Source organism: Sus scrofa, chromosome X (assembly GCF_054392235.1).
Source record: "Sus scrofa isolate SSC_HxYL_T2T_F1_AM1 chromosome X, Sscrofa_HxYL_maternal_Yorkshire_Landrace_v2.0, whole genome shotgun sequence".
Lineage (NCBI taxonomy): Eukaryota > Metazoa > Chordata > Mammalia > Artiodactyla > Suidae > Sus > Sus scrofa.
This window is the reverse complement of record NC_139401.1, coordinates 31573829-31587479: the sequence shown is the minus strand read 5'-3', so window position 1 is coordinate 31587479 and position 13651 is coordinate 31573829. Positions and strand designations below refer to the sequence as shown.

At 34.3% G+C, this 13651-nt stretch overlaps 1 protein-coding gene across 25 annotated transcripts in view; it reads left to right on the top strand.

Annotated features, from left to right (window-relative positions):
* DMD (dystrophin) overlaps positions 1 to 13651 on the top strand; it is a 2611869-nt gene that overhangs the window by 1712246 nt on the left and 885972 nt on the right. For all 25 annotated transcript variants that reach the window (XM_021079543.2, XM_085006422.1, XM_085006420.1 and 22 more), the window contains 1 exon segment: positions 10595 to 10770. In XM_021079543.2, coding sequence (XP_020935202.1) covers positions 10595 to 10770 — 176 coding nt within the window.

Sequence of the window (13651 nt, the reverse complement as noted above, 5' to 3'; positions counted from 1 at the left end):
TAATTGAATCTTTATCATTATATATATATAAGCAGGTCAAAACCAGTATAATTGTTTTTCACCTCTTTTTACAACTATCTCTGATCTTTTAGGGATTCGCATGAGTATTTATAGAAGTTTTAAGAGAAGGTTTGTTTTAGTCCTCTCTGTAACTGTTTTATTCTTAGGTTCTTCTGGTTTGTACATAATTTAATAGGTATGAATTGTTGACACTGTTCAAATATGCTAATAATAGAAACAAAATCCATTCTCATGCCTGATTTGTCTGATTTCCAGAGGATATGTCAAGTCAACAAGAGAAACACAATTTTTTTTATCATCTTCTCATTTAACTCCATGAAGGAGAGAAGCATTACCATAAAACACATAATGAGTTGTAAAATAAGAAAGCTAACCTCAGAAATTAAGGCTTTAAAAAACAAGGTAGCTTGTGTTTAATGCCTGTGTAACTTGGTGAGAGGGACATATAAGGCTTAGTGATCCCCAATTTGTGCTTAGAGGTGGATTGTTAGTAGATATCTTGGGGGTTCTGTAATCTAAGCTAAATGTTTAAAATTGATTAATTTATGTTACACACCTCTGCTTTTATCCCTCTTTATCTTAGTTCTGGGCTTTTCCATTCTCAAGAGCCTGAGAAACTAAACCTTACTTTGGTAACTTGTTATTTGTGATAAGATATGAAACTTTGCTAAAACACAAGTATTTTTTAATGTCTCTCTTCCATACCAAGATGTTGTATCTATCTCAGAATTTTACTTTTTACCTTTATTGGGAAACCATTTAAGAGTACTGTAATATCTTGCCTAGTTTTATGATCAATTTTTCAGTGTATTTCTTGAACAGTTTTTAAGGTAAGTGGTACCCAGCACCATGTCCAGTATCCTCAGTCTTTTATAATCTTAAATACAATAACCTCTTTGTTTTTTTTTTCCTGATCATCTCCCCAAACTCAGATACATTTATGTATATACATACGATCATACATAATCACTCAAGTATTTGGTCTTATTTGCATAGCATCTTCATAGCTGCATTATAGTACAGCAGTGTATATGGTTATTTGCTTGCTTTTCTGTCTTCCATGAAATTGAGGATTGACAGGAAAATATAAACTTATTTATCATTGTTAAGGCATCAGATACAAAATAGTTACCTAGCTCTTTATTGGAATGAATCATTTTGAAGAGAATACTTACCAGCATTAAACAATTTACCTATTTTAAATAGCCACTTACAGATTATGCTACAGTTAAAACACATAGAATTCCTTTGAGTACAGAAAATGAGTTTGTTAAGGGAAAAATTTTATTCCTGATTTCTTTAAGAGCCAACATGAATATATTTTTTAATTTATCTTTGCCCAGTGATTTTTAACAGTGAGTGGGTAAAAGGTAAGTAGATACAAGCAGCCTCATGAGAGTGATATTCTATTATTTTTTTTCCTTTTTTGTCTGCTCCTGTGGCATACGGAAGATCCCAGGCCAGGGACTGAATCCAAGCTGTAGCTGCGGCCTGTGCCACAGCTGCAGTAATGCCGATCCTTAACCCGTTGCACAGTGCCAGGGATTGAACTGGCAATGTGACAAAGACAAGCCAGGTCATTAACCCACTGTGCCACAGTGGGAACCTTTATTATTTTAAAGTGGGGAATTCTACTGCCTCTCTCAGCCTTCTACGTTATGCATATAATGAGATCGATGTCTTTGCCAGCAGATGAGAAGAAAATGTTTCAGTCTCAAGATATAGCAAGGCTCAATCATAACATTACTCCTCTTGCTTTCTATGTAGCAATTGTCATGCAAATACTGAGAGAGTCCTAAAGTATGTTTGGATTATGAATGCTACCTTTGAGGTTACCCATAATATTTTCCATGAAAATGCAGAATTCAACCACATTCAGAGCCAAACCCATATCAGAAATTTTAGACTTAGCTCTGCCAATAATTATCTCAATTTGATTTTCAATCCCAATTTTTCCACTGGGCTTCAATCCAGCATCTCTAACTGCCCAGTTGATATATTTTCCTTCATTCACATCTCTAGTGAATGTCTAAATCCTATGTATTTACCTCACAAATATCACTTGGTTTCATCAGCTTTTCTCTATTTGTACCACTGATTTCCCAATCCACCCTACTATTTCCCCTCACCTTAACTACAGTGATGTCTCCTACTTAGTCTCTCTACTTCTACTCTTAAACTTCTCCAATCCATTCCTTCTACTGCAGCCAATGATGAACAACCCTTAGTGTAGTTCCTGGCTGATAGGAGGTGCTAAATAAATAGTTGTTTAGTCAACTAATGACTCAATGAATGAAAAAATTGATAAACATGGCAAGTACCGACAGAAACTACAATTTTTCAGAGCCAATGAGATTAGATAATGAGATGAAATGTTAATCAAACATTCTAGTACATAATCAACTCCATTTACACATCATTTTGCTTCTAAAAAAACCACATTGTTGCTTTTTCTATACTGTTGCTACATCTTTTATATCCACCAAATAGCTTTTGAATAAATATTTGTGTGGCTTCAAATTGATAAGCCCTCTGGAAAGAAGAATATGGAATATAAAAATGATCTGTGTCTCCTTTAAATATTCTAACTTAAGAGCCAGTTTTTTTTATTGTGTGTAATATGGTCCATGAGGAAATAACACATGTTTTTAAAACTATCCTAATTATGTAAAAAGAACTTTATGCCTAAATCCATGCGATCTATTACCAGGACCACTTAATGAGAGCAAGTATGGTCATAGACAAGAGCCTCCTTTTGATCAGAGAAACATCAATTTGTTTTCTTAATAAATCTAAGTAAATGGAGGGAAAAACAGCTCTTATATGTTCCCAGGTAGTTCTTCTGAAGTTCTAATGAATGATTTAGAAACCAAGGAGGATTAAATAAGTCTATGAACCTATAGAGGCCTAGCATTGATTTTAACAAAGTAAAACTTATTAATTTTGCAAAGTCATACGCTTTATAACAACAGTTTTCTTTAAAGATAGGGCCACTAATTCAAATGCCTTCAGAGGGCAGTGGAATGCATATATGCACAACTTAAAGGCATTCAAATTAATAAAATTCTAATGCCAAAACCCATCTAAGGACAGATTTAACTTGCAGCCTTCAGTTTCAGATCCCCAAAGGCAGAGATTTAACATATGTACTGTGTTATTCCTTTGGAATCTGGTTTAAAGTGAGAAATACATGTTTTGGGGGTTCCCCCCTCAAGAGCATTATTTCTTGGAAAGGTAAAAAAAAGAAGCCAGTGATAATCTCATAAAGCATGTAGTACTTAAAGCACTTTATGATAAATTCATTTGGTATTCACATTAATAGCAGTGATAATAATGAATGTACATATCATTGACGTGAATGAGATAAACACATCCAAAGGAAATTTCATTGTAATTTGATATTAGGTAAATGTCCCATTAAAATAAATCAATACTGTACATAACTTTCCTTTAGTTCACTGGCAGAATGGTTGCTTTGGAAAAGGAACAGTCTAATTCTAGTTTTAGGAGGAAATCTCATTATTTTTTTATAGCAATCATTATCAGGAACAGATGTGGAATTGTACCAATGAACACATCTACTATTACACCACACAGGGAAAAGAGTACTAGTTAAATCTAACAAGACCACCCCCCCCTCCTGCCTCAGTTCCTATAACAAACTGACAAAAGCATGCACGTGGTTTTAGCATTACTATTAGTGGGACACAGTAAATGTTTACTGAAATGCAAAACAAATGAGACCAGGAGAAATAACAGGCTGCAAAAGTGCATTTTGTTTTTGATCATTTGTGACGGCTGCTCCTCTTTGATTTGATTTAGTTGGAAAATCACAAATAAAAGATCTGTAGGTCCTTAGATAAAAGTTGAATCTGAAGTACAGTTCAAATTTAGAGACATTGTATAGTCAAAAAAAGAAAAAAAACTCTTTCAGTATTATTTAATCCCCAGCTCTCAAGTATAATACAGACATGAATGCTACAAATGAATGACACTAAATAGAAATATTTTATAGATACCTGTACAAAGGAGAGGCACTTAGCTCTCTCTGGGCTCTTAAAGGGCCTAACAGAAGAGAAAATATTTAAGCTGAGTATTAGAGATGAGTAATGAGTTAAGCCTGCAAAACTTACAACAGTCAAGGAAGTAGAGAGCCATTCTGTTTAGAGTTGTAGTTAAGGTTGAAAGTGGGGAGCAGCAGTGAGCAGGCTGCAAATGCAGAGGGAAAAGGAGGCCATAGAGGCTCTTCAGACTTGGCCAAGGAGGCTAGTATTTGGACTTGTAGTAATTCTGTAGGCATCATTCTTGACCTCCTCATTCTTGGCTCCAGACCTTGGTTCTTGCCTTCTACAACTTCCATTCTTTACTAAAAAATTGCCATTTCTCAAAGCCATTTTTCACATTTTTTCATTCCTTCCTATTTTTATGGACTATTTTTTATTTCACTCTTGCCTCTCTCTACCTCTTTTTTTTTCCCTTTTTTCTCCACATCTACAGCCTATGGAAGTTCCCAGGTCAGGGTTCAAATCCAAGCTGTAGCTGTGACCTACACCACAGCTGCAGCAATGCCAAATCCTTTACTCTGTGCCACAGCAGGGACTCCTTTCTCTTTCTCTTTTAAACTGCATTTCCCACATTTTAGCCATCTTTCAGTCTTTGCCACTATCCTCATGAGATGCTCTCACAGGGTCATCAAGTTTTCCATGAGAGTGGAATCACCCAGCCTCTGAATGGGCTAAGTTGAATGTGTCCTCTTGCTGGGCCTGATATTTTCCTTAAGTTTTGTCCATTTGTGTTACTTCCTTATAAAAAGTCACCATCTAATAAAAGTTGAAAGATATTTTCCAAGCATGTTAAAACCTCTGAAGATGGTTATATAGTCTAAGAATTAACATATGAAGCAAACTTGTTCAATTTCTCTTTGAGAAAAGAACCAAACTCTTATTCGAATTCTAGGGACTTGACAACGAGGAACAATGGCAATGGATAGACAGACAGGACAGACAGGGTAAAGTGGTAGGGAGAAGATAATACACCATATTTCTTATGAAATTGCATCATACATTTCTACACAACAGTTTCACAAGTCTCTGGAAGGTTTATATTCTTATATGTTTTCACTTGACTGATGAGTAAACTGAGGCAGTGATTAGCCTGTGTCAAAATAAAGCATGAAAAAATTACAAGTAAATCGCATGATTGGATGTTTGAAATATCTTCTTGTTCATTGAAGCTTTGCTTTTCTCCTTTCTGTTTCCCTCAGTCTTTATCTTTTCTCCCAATCACTTTTTATCTCTTCTGTTTTGCTATTCTGCCTAGTTTGTGATACTTTGCCAATTCTCCTACATAGATTATCCAATTTATCATTGTACAATTTCCTGTAACTGCTTCCTAGCTTATTCTTTTTCTTCATTTGTCACATTTTATCTTCCATTTATTGTGTTTTCATACAGTTTTGGAAAGTTTTGCAAATATACTTTTTTAAATTTATGCAATACTTTTTTATCACATGTACTCATTTATTTGTCTCATATTTTTCCCTCTATAAAAATGTAGCTGTTCTTTCTTTTCCTATAATTCCTCTTTGCTTCCCTCAGTTTGACCGGACTTTGAAAATTTAGATATGTGTGTCATTTTCTATAATTTAGGAACATTTCTCCATTTGAAAAGCATGCAAGAAGTAAATAATAATGCAGTAACTTGAAAACATGCCCCTCCTGCTTCCTTGCCTGCTCCACATATTTCTTGCCTACTCTTTCTTTAATAGTATATCTACTTTGTACACCTTTGTCCCCTTACACCCAGAGATTCTGATTTAGTTGGCTTATAGTGAAGTTCTGGTATTTTTATATTTTCAAAAAGCTCACTAGGGGTGTTTGATAAGCAGTATTTATTAAGAAGGATGCTTTAATTTTAGAATCAAACACAATAAGCTATCTAACTATGATGAATAATCCAATAAATTTAATTGTGATTTTTTTCTGTCCAAAACTAAGATTAGATGTTAATTGCCAGAGAAATAGATAAGGATGCCTCTGACAACAGAACATTAATATATCAAAGCTTGACAATTTCACTGGTAGTGAATAATTTAGTACTTAAAATATTTAGAAGCTATGGAATTAAAATTAATTTATTTTTCACTAGGTGAATAATAACATTGATTGAGGTTTTACATTTAATTTTGTAAATAAAATTTTATCTTCTTCAGGCGCAGAAGCTAACTGTAAAACACTATGTACAACTTTTTTACTTCCTGTTTTGATCCATTATTGTACTGTCTTTTGCTTTATTATTGAAAACTCTCCTCAAGTAGATCATACACTGCAAATACTTGTCCTGATTACAAAATCCTCTCACACAAATGCCATAGACTGTTTAATAAGCTCTTCTTTTACAAAATTAAAAAATCTGCAGGGCCTGATTTGGGACTATATATAAATAAGATTTAGATCTAACAATTTTAAATTACTGCTTCATTCTTAGCTACTCGATTCTCTTATCTGGGAAATAGAAATAATAAAACCCTTGTTGATTCTACAGTTGGTTTGTAAAAGTCACTGTAGCCATCAGCCATGCAGTAGAAGGACCAAGATCAAAAATACAAAGCAAGGGGGCTGAGATGAAAATTCTGAAGCAACTTCAGTTTATAGCATTATAAACTGGCAACAAGAATTCTTTGAATACTTAAGAAAATTTCACAAGGCATTTACTCTATCATCTTATTAGAAATGTGCTGTTCCCAGACGAACAGTATCAGCATCCCCTTGACGCTTGTAAAAGGAGAGAATTGGGGGCCCTCCACAGACCTACTGAATCAGAATCAGACATTTAACAGGATCTCTAGGAAATTATTGTGCACACTAAAGTTTGAGAGGTGTTGCTATAGCACACATCTGAGAGTTGCTTCATGCATTTTTAAAATTTCCAGGAGTTCCTGTCATGGCTCAGAGGAAACGAATCTGACTAGTAACTATGAGGACATATGTTCAATTCCTGGTCTCTTTCAGTGGGTTAAGGATCCCGCATTGTCATGAGGTCTAGGTCGCAGACACGGCTCAGATTGCACATTGCTGTGGCTGTGGTGTAGGCCAGTGACTACAGCTCCAATTCGACTCCTAGCCAGGGAACCTCCATATGCCAGGGGTGCAGCCCTAAAAAGACAAAAAAAATGTATTTCTAACATTTGTGGGTATTAGATACCACTGAGGGTACAAATTGGAATCATAATCTTTATCCTCTGACTGCTTCCCTGACTTTTGTGTTTTAGGCAAAGATTTCCCCATAGTCATTCATCATTGCATGATCCAGCTAGTTCCCAAACTCTGTTGATTTTGCCTTAATAGTTCATATAACCTCTAGCCTTTCTTTTCTGGTGCTTTGTCACAGCTCATGTTTTAGCTCCAATACTTATTTCCTAGATGCCTGTCTTAGATGTTTGACCTGTGTCGTTGCCTTAACATTAGCCTAAACTTTGCCTCAGAATTATCTAGGAACACAGCTCCAGCTCTGACACTCTTGTACTTAAGTCATTTTCCATTGCCCTCCACTGAATTGCAAACTCCTTAATAGAAAGCAAAGTCCCTTCAGCCCAAGGCCAATATACACACAGGGCTACCCCTCTCCCTGATTTTCCACTCTTACATAGTGACATAGAACTCAATTGTGTACTCCTGATCAGATCACAAAAATTGCATGCCATAGGCCTTTCCTTCTGCCATCTTCTTGCCCTCCTGACCTTCCATATCCCTAAGGCCTAGCTATTCTTTATTCATAATATAAAATATGTTTTTTTTTTCAAAGAAGATACTGGTGGCTGTTGACTCTAAGGGATTATTCTTAAAACCAGTCATCAATTTTTTTTTCTTCCCTGTCCCCACATTTCCTCTTTGGTAAACATAAGTTTGTTTTCAAAGTCTATAAGTCTGTTTCTGTTCTGCACATCAATTCATTTGTATGCTTTTTTTTATTCCAGATATAAGTGATATCATATGATGTTTGTCTTTCTCTGATGTACTTCACCTAGTATAATATAGTATGATGAATCTCTAGGTTCATCCATGTTGATACCAATGGTATTTCATTCTTTTTTATGACTGGGTAATGTTCCATTGTATGTATGTAACACATCTTTTTTATCCATTGCTCTGTCAGCAGACATTTAGGTTGTTTCCACATCTTGACTGTAGTAAATAGTAAATAGTAAATAGTAAATAGTAAATAGTGCTGAAATGAACATTGTGGTGCAGGTATCATTTTTTTTAAGTTTTTTTTTAAGTATAGTTGATTTACAATGTTGTGCCAATTTCTTCTCTACAGCAAAGTGACCCAGTCCTTTTCTTATAGTATCTTCTCAAATTAAGGTTTTCTCTAGATAGATGCCCAGGAGTGGGATTGCTGGATCATGTAGTAGTTCTATGTTTAGTTTTTTGAAGAACATCCGTACTGTTTTCAATAGTGGTTGTAATAATTTACATTCCCACCAACAGTGTAGGAGAGTTCCCTTTTTAGAGAATGTTCTAATTTTATTCTTTTACATGTAACTGTCCAGTTTTCCCAGCACAATTTATTTTACACAGTCTTTTCCCAGCACAATTTATTGAAGACACAGTCTTTTCTCCATTGTATAGTTCTTGCCTACTTTGTCATACATTAATTGACCATATGGTGTGTGGGTTTATTTCTGGGCTTTCTATCTTGTTCAGTTGATCTATGTATCTGTTTTTGTGTCAGTACTATACTGTTTTGATTATTATACCTTTGTAGTATAATTAGTCAGAGAGAATGATTCCTTCAGATCTGACCCAGTCTCAGAAGTCATCCTTGGATTGATTTATCGGGCAAGCATGTTATGGAGTTTTCTATGTACTTGGTATTGGGACAGGGGAGTATAAGAATATTAGATAAATAGAATTACACGTATCAGGAAAGTGTTCTGCATACAGACTTTATCCCATCTGTACCTAAGTATTTGTGAGTCCTTAAGATTGAAATATGGTAAGTATCAGAAGTCCCCTTGTGGTGGGTTAAGTATCTGGCATTGCCACAACTGTGGTACAGGCCACAGCTATGGCTCAGGTTTGATCCCTGGCCCAGGAACTTCCACATGCTTCAGGTATGGCCAAAAAAAAAAAAAAAAAAAATAGTAGTTATCTCAAGTTCTTATTTCATTGTCTAAACTTCAGATGTAGTAATGGGTTGTAATCACCATACAAATTATAGATTATCTTTTTTTAAAAAAACAATCCAAATGTCCATCAACAGATGATTGGATTCGGAAGATGTGGTATATATACACAATGGAATACTACTCAGCCATAAAAAAGGATGACATAATGCCATTTGCAGCAACATGGATGGAACTAGAGAATCTCATCCTGAGTGAAATGAGCCAGAAAGACAAAGACAAATACCATATGATATCACTTATAACTGGAATCTAATATCCAGCACAAATGAACATCTCCTCAGAAAAGAAAATCATGGACTTGGAGAAGAGACTTGTGGTTGCCTGATGGGAGGGGGGAGGGAGTGGGAGGGATCGGGAGCTTGGGCTTATCAGACACAACCTAGAATAGATTTATAAGGAGATCCTGCTGAATAGCATTGAGAACTATGTCTAGATACTCATGTCGCAACAGAAGAAAGGGTGGGGGAAAAAACTGTAACTGCAATGTATACATCTAAGGATGACTTGACCCCCTTGCTGTACAGTGGGAAAATAATAATTAAAAAAAAATGATAGATGGCTTTTTATTTAATGGTAAAAAGCGTTTTTTTGTTATGCATATTTGGTTGTAATAGCCTTTTTTAATAGAACTATTTTCCTGACATTCTACTCTTAAAATTTCATTTAGAATAGAAAGTAGAAGATATTTAAGCTTGATATCGACAATGACTCATAAAAATGTTCCAGTGGCTATAGATTATTTTAACTTTATTGCTGTACCTTACGGATTTCTTCATAGGTTGCTCCTGAAAGCAATTAATTCTCAGTTTTATGTGGCTTTATAATGCAAAATACATTGAGGGACACAGAATTGCAAATACATTTCCTTATATTATAGTAATGAATTTTTGTTTAAACATCTCTAGAGGTTTTTTATTTAAAAAAAAAAAAAACCTGGCTAAACTATGTTTGTTCTTTTTCCCCTCTCATATTGACAGTTTCTAAGAAATCTAAATACTTTCTTCATGTTTAAATTTTACAACACTTCATAGACTATTAAACATGAAACATCCTTGTGGGGACAAGAAATCGAATTTGCTCTTGAGAAGGTTTCCAACTAATTGATTTTTAGGACATTATAACATCGTCTAGCTGACAAGCTTTACAAATATAAAAACTGGAGCTGAACCAAGAGGGTGCTTTTTTACTGACACATAAAAGGTGTCTTTCTGTCTTGTATCCTTTGGATATAGGCATGTCAGTTTCAGAGGGAAACTTTCACATGGAGCTTTTTTATTTCTTTCTCTCCCAGTAGAACTGTGTGTGGTAGCACATTGTTTCATCTTTTCTCAAATAAAAGGACATGGGGCTTAATTTTTGTTTTGCCTTTTGGGTATCTCACAGGAACTCCAGGATGGCATTGGGCAGCGGCAAACTATTGTCAGAGTGTTGAATGCAACTGGGGAAGAAGTAATTCAGCAGTCCTCAAAAACAGATGCCAGTATTCTACAAGAAAAATTGGGAAGCCTGAATCTTCGGTGGCAGGAAGTCTGCAAACAGCTGGCAGAAAGAAAAAAGAGGTAGGGTAACAGATAAATTAGGAATTCTAAAATTTTAGTAGAGCTATTTAAGCTGCCCTTAAAAGAAAGAAAGATTTTTGTGAAAGACTATAAGCAGGGTGAAAGACACTAACATTAAGGAGCCCATCAACAGTGCAATAATGAACTTGCTCTTTCTTTTTCTCGGGTAATAAAATATGTAGCTGATGCTAATTAAATAGACAGTGTTTTTCTACTGTTTTGAACTTTCACGTTTGTTTGAAAAAAGTCACATATGATTGTTTAAACATGAATGTTTTCAGTATATTCCAACTTTAACAAGCTGAACCTCATTTTTTTGAAGGAGATGAGAAAAAGAAATTATAAATGACTATTTTGTAGGAAAGACTACTCTTTGGCCAGATTTTCTTAGGACTACAAGTGTGACTTGTGATGTGTAAAAACATGGTAGTCATATTTACCTTTTAGTTCCACTATATTTCATAGTACTTTCTTAAAGAGGGACTTGGGCTGAAAATGTCCAAATCTAGAGGGGAAAACCAAACCTCAGAAAGGTTATTGTTGAATTTATTCAACATTTAACTTTCCCTTGGAAGGTACTGAAAGCACAGAGCCAAGTGTGTGCTGCTACAGTTGGAAAACATGTATATTTTTATAAACAGGATTTTGTATTATGCTTTCAGTTATTGCTAATGTTTCCTGTCTCATAAGGGAGGACTTGGTCTTTATTTATCAAACGAGACTATTGTTATGAACAATGGAAACTCAGTTCCATTGCCAAGCTCTTGCTTCCTATCTATCATCAACATAATAGGTGGATTTTAATATTCAGAAAGCTAGAACAACTCATTCATGAACGTCTTTGGTGAGGATGTATTAGAAGGGTTTTGGAATTATGTCCATTGTCTTTTCCCACCTCTTCTGGCCACCTTTTTTCTTATTGCATTGTTCAGAGAGTAGATTTAATTCTTCTATACAAAATGAACTCATTAGTTGACCGACGCACAGGCACACACACACCCCTACACACCCCTTGCTAGAGATTAAAAACAACTGCATAATCTAAAAACATTTTTATTTTAAATCTTAGTTTAGAAAATATTGTAATGTAGCTAAAGATAACATAAAGACCAAAATTTGTAGTTAAATTGCTTCCTTGGGAGAGTCATACACATTTTTTCCCAAAGTGAAAATCCTTCTGTTAAATACACAACTATCTCATTATCTAAATAACTGATATATTTATGCTATAGACAGGTTTAAACCTGTATAACATCATTTTGGCACTAGGCTCAATCTAGTCAAAATAAGATGGTAAGAAATGGGAAGGTTAAGGAAAGTTGATTACCATGCTTTAAAATATGTTGGATTCATAAAGTGGATTAAATTGATTGGCGGATTTTGTCTTTAATATAAATCAAGTATTATTTCTTATTTTGAAGTATCTTACTCTTATAGTATTTGAGTAAAACTGTTTAATATTTTCTATAACTTCTAACTTAGATTTTAAAGTTCTTTTTATCTGTTATTGACTTGTAAATTCAAATTAGAACTTATAAATGAAAATGAGGCAATACACCTGTTTCTCCAAATATGCCCTGAAATTTTAGGTCCTTCTAAGCTTTTAAGAAAGTGGCATATGCTCGACTCTATTGTGAAATATTACACAAATTATAAGTTAATTACAGCTGGGGATTTAGCAGTACTTAGAAAAATTTCTCCCATTTAAACATTTTGACCTACATTAAATATTGCGGTTTTGTTCCTTAAAAAGTCAAGATCAGCTTCCTTGAGGTTTTTTTTTTTAACTCAGCTTTTAAAGTTATCTACTTCATGCTACATTTTAAAAGTAAATGTTAGCATATTTAAATTTCCACTGAGATCAGTTTTGTCGTATAATTTCTCAGGATTTTATATTATTTAAATTTTATGAAATGTAAAAAATGTAATAAAATATGTGCTATTTCTACAAATACACTCACAGCTATTTCTAAGCACCCAGTAGCAAATAAAGTAAAAAATAAACAAAATAATATTTTATAAAGATATGTTAACCTAACAATTGTGGGAGTGCTGTAATCATGAAACTATTATTAATCAGTGGCATGCTTTCAATGCAACCCTAGCCCAAGTTAGAGGGAAACAGAAGTTATTTATTGCACAGGTGAGAAATAAGATGACTGTTCAAGCTGACAACAGTATTATTAGTTTGCAGTGAGATTTAAATACAGCTGTTGGAAATATTTAATGTTTCTGTCTATATACACAAATGAAAGACATTGTATATTTTAAGTAACTGAAGTCTATAAAAACTATTTGGAGCCTTATAACCACATAATTTTAAGCATTTCTCTTTGAAAATGTAAGATATCAGAAATATGAGAAGAAAATTCTCAGAAAATTTCGAATAGCAATAGACATCCACTAAGGTTAGTCTCTGTTAGAATTAAATGAAGTATAAAATATAGTCAATTAGCTGTGCAATTCAATATAGAAAATGTACTTTTGCCTCAATTATGTAGCAGAGAAACTAGGTTTAAGCATGATAGTAATGAGTTTAATGATGGCTTAGCTACCAAAATTGTCTTTGTAAATGAAGAAGATGCAAATGAAAACCTGTTGCCATAAAGAGAAGTCATAGGTTAAAACAAAGTAAGCCTGTGTATAACGAATATTAAGGCTTGATCCATGGATAGAATTTGAGAGGGGCCATGAGCTTGAATGGGGGGAAATACCTATTTGTTTTCACTAACCTCCAACTGAAATTGAGCATCCCCTTCCATTTGAGTATAGGCAACAAAACAGAGTAACACTACCAGTATCTGTGAAATCATAACTGTTTTCTTATCTCATTAGTATTATTAGAGATATTTCAAAATATTGTTCATGCTTATTACTACAT